The sequence below is a fragment of the Coccidioides posadasii genome, chromosome 1 (genome assembly GCF_018416015.2).
Source record: "Coccidioides posadasii str. Silveira chromosome 1, complete sequence".
NCBI lineage: Eukaryota > Fungi > Ascomycota > Eurotiomycetes > Onygenales > Onygenaceae > Coccidioides > Coccidioides posadasii.
In genome coordinates this window covers 3,282,883-3,294,242 of record NC_089407.1, presented here as the reverse complement: position 1 = coordinate 3,294,242, position 11,360 = coordinate 3,282,883, and the positions used below count along the sequence as shown (strand labels likewise).

Here is an 11,360-nt window from a genome sequence, read left to right as displayed (position 1 = left end):
GCTCCCGAGCGAGCCAGAGAGCAGATGTGACACAATAACCAAAGGTGATAAGTAAAGAAAGCGGACCAGAAAAAAAGCAAAGAATGTGGCGGCGGGAGATTCGAAGACCACGGCAATCGCCTTGATCACACGGGCGACCTGGTTTGGATCCTCTCCGGAGACATGGACACCTGCTTTTGGATCAAGACGCCATCAAACCACCATGGGCCAACGTGGTCTGACACACAATCCATGCAATTTTGCCAGGTGGCATGCGCGAGTCTTCCCATGGTGCTGCTTTGTTTTTATCATCTCATATTTCCCAAGACAGAGACACACACTCTCCCTCTCGCACACTCCCACATTCCATGGGAATCATGGTCGAAAAGCAGGAAATGGAAGGGAGATTTCCTTGTTAAACGCTGTGTCGCCATAGGTCTGGATCAAAGGTTCACGATGTCTGCTCGAAAGCCACCCTCGTCTTATTTCCCTCGAATAGCAGGGTATTCTGCGTTTCCGAAATGTGCCAGGAGCCGTGTGAAGATCTGTCAGCTCCCTGCGCGCGTCATTCCCGTCTCTGGGGTCGACAACTTAGTTATTCATCTGTACATCATATTCATTGGGCACTCTAGGTCGAGCTTCGTAACACAGATAGAGAGGAACTACATAGCATATGCACAGACCTTTCGCGTCTACCCTATCATAGATGGAAATCCTCCCTTTACAAAGTATCAAATCAAGCTTTTGGCAGACTTCTCAAAAAAAAAAAAAAAAAAGAAAGAAAAAGAAAAAAGGAGGCCCTCTGTGATGCCCCTCGTTCTGCAATTTGAGAGCTCGTTTCACACTTCCCATTTCTTTCTTTTGTTCTTTTGCATGCATAAAACTGGGGAAGAGGAGGGGATCCGGGGAACTGACATGTCTCGACGGGGCGCGGGAGCTTGCAGGAATTCACAAAGGGCCGAGTGGTGCCGGAATCACTTAGTTCTTCGTACCGAAGTGGTCTGATTAACTAACTACCATAGCAGGCGCCCTCAAAGTCAGTCCAGAGAAGCATAGTTCTTTTTCTTCTCAACATGAAACTCATCAGAAGGCCCCGTCTTCTTCTCCTTTGTTGCTCAACGTCGACTTGATCTGCCAAGAGTGTTCAGCGTGTTTTAAGGAGGGAGCTAGACCGTTCGCCAGGGACTGATCAGCTGGGGTCTTTTAAAAGTGCAGGGATGTGTTTGTTTAGGGCTTAAGATCCCGATAATTAATGGAAAATGTTGAACAGCCTCAAAACCTCAGATTTCCATTGACTTACGAATTATTGGTGTGATGATAGTCTCCTTCAGTGGACAACAGCATGCGACTGTTCATGCGGATCTCCATTGATTTCCGAACTGACAAACTAATTACCGGACGGCCCTCGTTTTTCGGTTTAAGCATACTTTTGTATTCCACCATCAACAGAGGTGGTCCTTTATGCCAAGCATCAAAACAGAAAAGCAACAGGACAGCGTTTCCCCAGCAGACCAAACAAAGCTGAAAAAGGTTGAACCCGTTCCTACACATAGCCACTGGAAAGCGATGGTTCATGGTTCTCCAGTGTCATCGAACCAAGTTTTTCAAAAACTGCTTAACGTGCCACAGACCTTAATTTCGTCCTGCGAGATAAATAAACTTGGCTTTTTACGGCAGGCCCCAAGCATCAATCTGGGAATACGGATGTCCACAGCTCCGTGTAAAAGAATTGTTCAAAGCCCCAACGTTCGAAACCATATGCTCGGCCATACGCTCAATCTTGGCCTATGGGACGTTTGGCGGCTCTCCTTCAGCTCCGTGGCAAGTAATGAGGAGAACCAAGGGTGCATCCAGTTGAAAGTTGCTGGCGTTTCACGCAAGTACGTTAACGGTTACCTAACGGGAACCCTGGGGTCAGCTAGCATCGGCTACCCTATGCAGAAACCTCGGCGCATCAAGTTATGGTTTCGAGATCAAAGCTAGTCCACCCAACCTCGAGGATTTGCGCGTCACGCTGGCGCGGCATTGAGTGGAGATCGTATGGAACCGATGGAACCGTTGGCCAGCCAAGAAGCTGTGAATATATACTCCCTGCGGAGGTCGGAGGAGACATCGGATCTAAGCTGAGTAAGTAAAATGCAATAGTTACCTCGTGGTCATAGTTCCATTACTACTACAGCACTGTAGCTATGACAATCCTACGAATACAAAACGTAACACTGGAATGCTCATGGCTAACGTGAAGGCTAGTTAACTACCTAATTAGAGAGCAATGACATTTGTTCGCTATGCTGAGCGCTTCATACAGGCAGGCCCCGGGGGGGGAAAGGAAATTTGGTTAGGGCCATGCGCCTCCGCTGTCAGGTGCTAAAAGATGGGGATAAAGATCTAGGTTTTGCCCGTTACTTGCCATCATTTCCTAGGAATTGAGTCACGCATGAAGGGCAGAATTTTGGTATACAGCCAATCCCAGTCCCTTCAAGCAACCGCTCAAAGATAGCAGCCTTCGTTTGTCTGCGTATCTCGAGTGGGCGTTCACTCTGTTTCCATCTCTTCCTCGTGGATTTGCCGCAGCGCGTGGAGAGAGCCATATGCGCAAGAGGCGTGGACAGGAGTAAGATTAAATTTCCATCGCTGCGAATTCTCCGGCATTGGACCGACGGGCCCACTTTGCATGGAGTCCCTGAAAATTTTATTTTAACCTATGTACTCCGTAGAGTTTGGCTTTTTTGACAGATTGATAAGCATAGGACGGAGGTTAACTTAGGTCGTGGGCACGGACTTTGAACTACAAGGCATAAAGCCCCACACGAGAGAATGCCACTGAAACCATGGGAAACCCAGGAACTCACGATAACTGAGACTGCCGACAACTCCGGGCAGGCTGACTTAAAAAATCTTTCTTGCATAATCGTGGAAAGAAGTCGTTGGCCAGTAATGGTATTTATATAATGCGTGTCTATGTTCGTGCAGCTTCTCCTCGCGCGAAAGGCTCCGGCGAGCCCTAAAGGAGCGGATCGGAGATTCGAATTCTCTGCGGCTGCAGTGGCTCAGCACAACGCCTCAGCTTCTCCACAGAGGACAAGCTCTAAAAGGCTGATTCTCCACAGAGACCATCAAGGTCCGCATTCATGTCTCCCTCGAAATCCTTTTTGACAGGTTGTAAGACACGGATAGCGGCGTGTTTCAGTCCCATCAAGGGCAGGTGCATCACTGTATGGAGTGATCCTCATCGAATTCGGACTTGGAGAGAGTTTCGTTATCACCGTTGATTTGGGAGGTGGTTCATTCCAACTTCTCCGAAGAATGCGTGTCGAGAGAGGGATCGAGCTGGGTCCGTTACAAAGCTAGTAAAGTATGGATTATTTTGCATGATCTAGCGTAAGACTCAGATATACTCTCGGACTTTAGGCGATAAGCTTTGAATTTGTCAGGGAGCCTAGTCTCGATCCTCGACTCTCGATTTTGCTTTCGAAAACGCGGATCGCAAAACCTGAATATAGGAAAGCCAGTATTGTGCGGAGAAGAATCTTGGGGTAGGTGGTGTTATACCCAAATTATAGCAGGGCCTATGAAGAGGTTACCTTGGAGACCTCGGAGACTCTCCACGCCGACAATTTGCCTTCTCTCGTCCGTTGGAGAGAATGGGGATCTAAAAGAAACGAGGCCTTCTTGGCAGTCATCTCAATAAACGATTACTAGAGATCAATCATCGCCTGTTCAGTCAAACGCAGCTGTCAGCGAGTTTAACTACTGCAGACAGAAATGATTACATATCCCACTTCAAATAACCCTTAGCTTTCACATGTTTCATCCAAAGGTGCTTCTTTAGTAAAGGAAAAACATTCCGCTCCTGAGGATGCCTTTTGAGTTTCTCAGTCGGTTCGGTTCAATGTCTTCTCGAATTGAAGGTCAAGGAAGCCGGAACTTGTCATGCGATAGATACTCTGTGAGAGAGCCTCCAGATGTCTATAGTAGACAGCGTCACAAATAGTTGAACGGGGGGATCCTAGCTTCTGTGGTAGCGACGACAGCAGGTTGGCAGGAGCTTGTAAGTCTTTTGAGGTACAAGTTTTGCTCATTTTGATTTGTTATTGAAGGGTATATAGTCTGTCAACTTTTTTATATAGCGAAAACAACCGCAACCTCCAATCCTTCGGTTTTAAGCCACCCTGCGCATCCATGGCAAGCTTGGCTACTATTTCTGCCCATCACACCCTAGTGACAAGGGTTGGGCATAACCTGGGGTATCCGGCCGCCTCATTCCATCGGATGAAAGAAGAGTCGGGAATCAGCCGTAGACACCTTGTCTGAGCATAATAGGACTATCGCTTGCTAGATGCAAGCATATCTGTTTGACATTTTATATACATGGGAGTCGAATGCCCGGTCTGTGACTTCGTGTGGCGGACGGAAGCTGTGCTACTAGCATGAACCTTTGTAAAAGCTGGAAGATATTCGACTTGCTAAATAACGGCGGAAGAGACCCCATGCACAACAAATAATGACCCGGAGCTGTCATTTGAAGTGCACCCCGCTATTTGACATGCAACTTTTCGCTGACAGTGCTCCATGTTGATGTAATCTCGGGGGAGTTGGTGTCACGGTGTGTTGTTCGGATGGGCGAATGGGCTGGAGCTGTAGGCACACCGGTATATTCAGATGTTCCGCTGCTGGTCAAATTTGCTCTGCGGCAAGTAGAGAGAGATGATGGGTGATGCAGGATAGTTCAAGGGGTGAAGTCTTCAGGTTACTTTCTCCGCCTAAACGGGTTGGCTAGGGCTTAGGGCTTTGGGCTTGGGATGCTGTCATTCTCGATCCGCTGTCGACATCACGCTGATGCAAGCCGCCATTGAGTCCTTGTCGGAGGAAGACAACACACCAATACATCCCAGAAGGGTTGATTAGTTCTTATCTTGCGTTGGTGTAGCCGACTATCTTACTACCTACCCAGCCGTCATCCTTGAAACTCGCGAGCAAACCCGATAGTCTGACCCCCCCCCTCCCTTCCACATGGCCGCGTTGCAGAGCTTAAGTGTTCTGCTACAGCAAAGTTCAATTGATGATCATGATGAAATAATCAAAACCTGCAATGCGATATTAAAAAGATCCAAAACCGACCTTGAAGCGCGACACGTTAAAACGGTAGCGTTGCTCAAACAGGACCGCTTCGAAGAAGCGATAAAAGTTATCGAGGATGGAGGAGATGCGCTGCAGCAACGGGCGTCGTTGGAATGGGCATACGCCTTGTATAAGACCGGAAAACTTGATAAAGCTATAGAGGTGGCCGCCGCTTCGGGCAGAGGACGAGGAGCAAAACATGTGGAGGCCCAAGCGGTATGTCTCCACCTTCCGGGTTACATCTCTTCGTAAGTTGAGACTCACGGTTGACTTTCGCTCAGGCATACCGAGATGAGCGTTGGCAGCGGGCAAAAGATTTATATGAGGAGCTGTATAAAGACCAAAGCGCCTCCGCGCAGGAACATACTGATCTTCGAATTAATATGACAGCCGTGGACGCGCAGCAACGCTGGGCTGGACACGCGAAGTTGGCGCAAGGAATTAAACCAGGCGCTGACGACCTGGAAGTATTTGAGACAACTTACAATATTGCTTGTGAGTATATTGCGACTGGGGAACTTGAAAAGGCTCGACAACTTCTTAGAAGAGCGAAAGGTTTGTCCACCCACTGCTGCATTTCTCTCCCCAAAGCTAAGCGCCAGGTTTGATAGAGCTTTGCAAATCTTCCGAGGAACTGTCGCCAGAGGATAAGAGAGCTGAATTATTACCTATTGCAACCCAAGAATTGTATATTGCTCTACGGCAGGGGAAGCTCGAGGGAGTAGAATCACTGCTTGAAGAGATCAATATCTCCGAGTACGTCTCCGCTAGCCGCATTATACCACCTTTTGCTGACCTGACTTGAAGGATATCCGAGATGTCTACAAAGCAGATTGCCCAAAACAATCTCATCCTAGCTACCCACCGCGATTCTAATCCCTATTTACAGCATAAGTCGTTCCACGAAACACCACAACCTGCGGATAGCGATAGACTATTCAGATATCAAAGCGGAACCTTGAAACAAAACTCAAACACCATCGAGCTTCTTGTTCACAAGTACGATGGAGTTGCAAGATCAACTTCAAAAGTACTATCTCAACAAAGGTCAGCGACACTGTCAAAAGATGTTAATTCCCTTTCCATTTTCAATGTGGCTGCCCATACTCAAAACAAGGGCGGGCGAGCCTCCATAAAACAAACGCTCTCCCTATTAGAAAAGCGACCCCAAGATGTCGGCCTTGTTCTCCTTGCTACCCAATTATATATCGGTGAAGGCAATGTGAGCTCTGCGGTATCCGTTCTGGAATCTTTCTTAAAACGGCTGGACGAATCGATATCAGAATCAGACCAGGAGGTCCGATACAACCCGGGCCTCATCAGTGTCCTCGTCGCTATCTATAAACTACAAGGCCGGAAGAGGCAAGTAAACATCGAGCTCGCCAAAGCCGCAACATATTGGCGCCAACGGCCGCGCCATGAACAGCCATTATCCCTTCTCCGAGCCGCAGCATCGTCTCTTCTTCAGTCTCACGATTCCTCGAACCTGCGCACCGCCGCCGAGATATTTGATGCCGTACACTCCATAGAGCCGACAGATCGGATCGCAACAGCCGGCTACGTCGCATCCCACGCCGCATTCTCCCCGTCGAAGATCCAAAACGAGACCACCACCCTCACACCGATCCAAGACCTGATCTCCGGCGTGGATGTCGCCACTCTCGAAGCCGCAGGCATTCCTCCCATTTGCACCGAGACGATCACGGCATCTCGCAAACGCAAGGCGACCGAGGACAAACAGAGACAGGCCGCGCCCAAAAAGAAACGGATACGTAGATCTCGGCTGCCAAAGGATTATGACCCAGAGAAGAAGCCTGATCCGGAGCGCTGGCTGCCATTGCGCGATCGCTCGACATATCGGCCAAAGGGCAAGAAAGGAAAGCAGAGAGCTGCTGATCGGACTCAAGGTGGCATTGTGAATGAAAAGGGAGAGGAGAGTGCTGCACCGACCGCCGGGGTGGTACAGCAAAAGAGCCAGGGTGGAGGTGCGAAGAAGAAGAAGGGTAAAGGAAAGAGATGATAATCTACGTCTAATAGTAACATCCATGAGATAGATAAGTTCCCCAATATTGGAGTTGAAATGTATTTTTCAAAATATCTTTTAATAAGTACTATTGCCCCGACTAAATAACGTAGTGTTCCAGACACCTGAAATGAACCACTGCAATGCCCTGTCTATCGGAACCCCCTAGCAATGTGTGAAAGAAGAGACAAAGAAAATAAACCAGAGTAGGACAACAAAAATCTTTGAGGCGAAACATTGGGATATATAAAGTAGGAACAGCCCTCACAGATCAGGCTAGGATCTTATATGATAGAGAAATCTATTTTTTTTGGTTTATAATGCAAAGAGAGAAGGCAACAACCCCATGATTGTGAACAGGCTAAGAATAGGGAGATGAATGGAGCAGTGCATTGCGACGAACTGCAGAAACTATAGGAGACAAGGGAAATTGCAGAATATATCAAACCTAGGGTGAGGCTCCAAAGGCGAAGCGCAATTCCGAATAATCCACAGCTAACGAGAAGTGTGAATTAGGGGGTATAACTCCAGATGACGGGGGGTTGAGTAGGTAGCTGATATCAATAGGAATGATGGTCCCCATAACCAGTTGGGTAGGAATAAGTATGAGGTGAATATTAATAGAAAGGATAGTCTGGTTACCAGGTTTCCTATTATTTCATTTAAGTCAGCTTGTGTCCTGGGGAAAAAACATAAATATCTCTCATGAACACATACGGCAATATATTGCCCGGCACTCTTTTTGTTATCCCAAAACTGCTGGGCCTCCTGCTGATTCAAATTGCCCTTCGCCATAGCAACATCTATCAGTGCGGCTTCCACACCCTCGCCCATGCCTTTGCTGCTGCCACAGACAAAGACACGCCCATCCAACGCATTGATCACATACCAGACAAGATCGGCCTGGTTGCGCACTTCCTCTTGGACATAACGTCCTTCGCCACGCCTACTTTCAACAACTCTCTTGACTGTCTCCTCGTGCACGCCCCACTCGCCAGAATAGAGCTCGTCCACTAATGAATCTCGGATCCCTTGAAGAACCCAGACTTTATTTGCGCAGTTGGCAGATTTTAGACGTCGCTGGACGAACCCACGAAATGGGGCCACACCAACACCAGCACCAATCAATAGCATGGGGCCGTCTAGAACAAACTCTCGAGCGAGCGGATTAGCCATGAGACCTCGAAACATCGGTATATGAAGACCAAGAGATCGTGCATCGACACCGGCTTCCTCGGCCTCAATCACCTTTTGGGCAATCCGTTGCAAGAAGCCGGACCCAACACCTGTACGCTTTGCACCTTGCCAATCAGGGCAGTCATGAACAGTAACAGCGATCTCGACGAGGCGGCGATCATTACCACCATCAGCGGTCTGCGAAAGCAGTGGGTCTTGCGAGAGTGAATAGAAGCGTGGCATAAGAGGATTAAGGACGGAGAGAAGGAAATCTAAAGGGGGTTGAGAAGAAGGGAATGCGTGCAGCAGCTGAGAAACGGTGATATACTGGCTCGTGCGAAGATCACAGAATGAGCCCTGACCCTGAGCGGAGCAGAGGTACATTAGAATTTTCTTTTCATCGCGATTTGATGCATACTCCGCTAGCAACCGCAATAAGGGCTTGGTTGGCGGGTAGCTCTGGAAATCTGTGCACCAGGATACCAGCTCTCGTCGAGTAGTTAGCAATTCCCTAGGTTTATCATCGCCCCAGACGGTGGGCCATCGTCCTTTCGTCGTGTGAAGCATCACCTTTTTATCTCGAACGGTTCTTGGGACACCCAGACAGTTGAAAATGTCGTCGACAACGTCATCGGCATTCTTAGGGCAGACGCCAATCGCTCCACCAACTACGAAATCGACATCCCCACCTTCGGCAGGGTAGTCTGTGATATCTATATCAAAGTGGAACGTTCGTTTCTCAGCACCGGGTTTGGTCAGCTCTCTGGAATAATGAAGTGGTGCGCGGTAGACCTCGTAAGGAGGGTGCGGTTGGACAAATGACGGCGGATGATCGGAAGGACCCAATTTCTGATCGACCAAGTCTACAGGGACCGGAGCAAATGAGACGGTCTTCTCGGGTAATTCACAGATGTTTGTGAGCTCGCTGTCATGGGATAGAGTGCCCAAATACAGTTGAAGACTTTCGAAAGCCTTATTCTTCGGTGGTAAAATTGGTCGCTTAACAGATGAAGAGGCAGGTTGTCTCAGGGGTTGTAATTTGCAACATCCCCCTCCACAGCAGAGTTTCTCAACCCGCGTAGTCCCAGCGCCGACATTGCCCAAGATCTTCTGGACGTCTTCAGAATTTTGAGAAATTAGAACGGTCGAAGCACGTCGTCTGTGGGTGACGGGTTTCAACGGAGACGATTCTTTAGGCTGGACGTTCAATTTATCGATTTTCTCAGCAATATCGTCAGTAAGTAGTTCGGTTGCTGGAGTAGATGGGGCCTCTGAATCACTCGATACCTCAGACCCAGTAACCAGCGATGGCAGTGATGACTGGGATTCTGTGGATTTCAAGGGACCGGGATGGAGGAGTGTCAGATGAGGCACGGCGCTAGGTTCTTCAGGGATAGGATTGTCTGGGTGAGATGTGACCGAAAGAGGAATGCCGTTCTTATCTGTGCGTGCAGCACTTGTAGTAGTTGACAACATCATGATTGGCCCAGGGAGACAAGACCGTAGGTTCAGCTGTGGCCAGCAAAGAAGACTGTTAGATTTTTTAAATTCATATACTTTATACAAGAGACTGAACTGAGGAAGATTGGAGATGAGACAAAGTACTCAATGGGGTTTGGAATTGAGAATGAAGAACTCACTGACTGTCCAGCCCAATGTGTTACAAAGCAACGCGTGAATGAATTTGTATGAGGGCAGGATCTGAGTGAGACTGACTTCGGCAGATGACCGGTTGAATTGCGACAGTCCGCTCCAACCAATCCACAGGTGATTGCGGGGGGTTGTTTAAAAGATAGGAAAACTAGCATAGACTTAGGAGAGGAAGAGACGATCCGAGAGAGCAACCATGGCTATGAGATGATTGCTTGCATTTTTGCAGAGTAGCAAACCTGGAGAGATCTGGGTCCTCGGCCTGATTTTTTTTTTTTTTTTTTGGGGGGGGGGTGTCGAAGGGGAATCGGGAGGCAAAGAAGCAACCAGGAGATGGCCGGAATGAGCATGCTGGGCGGACTGCCAGTCGTGACCCGGTCCTGCCAGCGAAAATTACGCAACCGACGGTATTGCGATTACCGCAAACCCTCACAGAACCATGCTTCCAGAACGAAGACGTCAAGTTGCGCCACATCCACACACGACGAAGACAGTTTCGATATTACAACAAGGGCCCAAATATGCCCTCGATCAGGCTAATGGCAGGGTTGCTAACCCTTCCATGCCCAAATCGAGCTATTTCAATCACCTAATACCTGCAGACTCTCCGACAACCCTCTTCAACCGCCCGGCCAGCGCCGTACCAAGCCGTAAATTACCGGGCAGCACAACACCCGAACGTGCGCCCCTTATCTGATCGAACCGCGTCGTGTCACCCGAGGGCGCCAAGCCACGCCGCCGAGTTTTGCCCCAACAGGAAATTATCTCCACGTTTCCGCGCTAATCACGCCACCAACGCGGATCAGATAACTCGCCTGGCCCATCAGATTAGATTGTGCTGCTTGATCGGTCGCAAAGGCTGGCCTGGATTCAGATTATCAGATTGATAATGCCTGTCGTGCCGTGCGTTTCATCATTGCACGAATGGGCGCTGTTGTGAGCGAGCGACCCCGGCCGGCGACCATCTCGTTCCGCTCATGTCCACAATCGCCAAGGGCCAATGAAGCAAGCAACAAGGAAAGTTTGGCTACAAGCCTTCAGATCATCGAGCTAATTCGATCGCAATTCCGCCTTTACCGAGGTAGGGGTGGAAGATGCCTTGCCAGGCCGACTTCCTGGCCTGTCCATGATGCTTCTGGCGATGCAGATGGTCCATTTATGTCAACACACAAGACAAGACTAGTTATGCATTTAACTCAGAAGGGAGATTGACAAATGCAAACCCGCCCACCGCCTGGTGATGATTACCATTTATGAAACCGCCAAGTGAACACATTTGTAATTCATCATGTCTTTTTTATAATACCATTCGCAGATCCATAAGCTTGTCTCTCTTGGTTATCCCCCAGGGAATTCATTTAGGGTTGATGGAGCACTTGCAACTTTGTCGGATGCGCACAGCCCGTGTCAT

At 48.8% G+C, this 11,360-nt stretch overlaps 2 protein-coding genes across 2 annotated transcripts; one reads left to right on the top strand and one right to left on the bottom strand.

The window, feature by feature from the left end:
* The first annotated feature begins 3,842 nt into the window (after window positions 1-3,842).
* SRP72 (Signal recognition particle core component) lies at window positions 3,843-7,179 on the top strand. The gene is made up of 5 exons (XM_003070873.2): window positions 3,843-4,030; window positions 4,089-5,316; window positions 5,382-5,655; window positions 5,712-5,856; window positions 5,908-7,179. The coding sequence occupies exons 2-5, from the start codon at window positions 4,993-4,995 to the stop codon at window positions 7,118-7,120; spliced, it is 1,956 nt and encodes a 651-aa protein (XP_003070919.2). The 5' UTR covers window positions 3,843-4,030; window positions 4,089-4,992; the 3' UTR covers window positions 7,121-7,179.
* Window positions 7,169-10,289, bottom strand: D8B26_000946 (uncharacterized protein). The gene is made up of 3 exons (XM_003070874.2): window positions 9,940-10,289; window positions 7,841-9,811; window positions 7,169-7,773 (listed from the first exon to the last, which is right to left on the bottom strand). Exons 1-3 carry the CDS (start codon window positions 10,105-10,107, stop codon window positions 7,762-7,764), a joined length of 2,151 nt encoding a protein of 716 aa, XP_003070920.1. The 5' UTR covers window positions 10,108-10,289; the 3' UTR covers window positions 7,169-7,761.
* Between the last annotated feature and the right edge of the window lie 1,071 nt (window positions 10,290-11,360).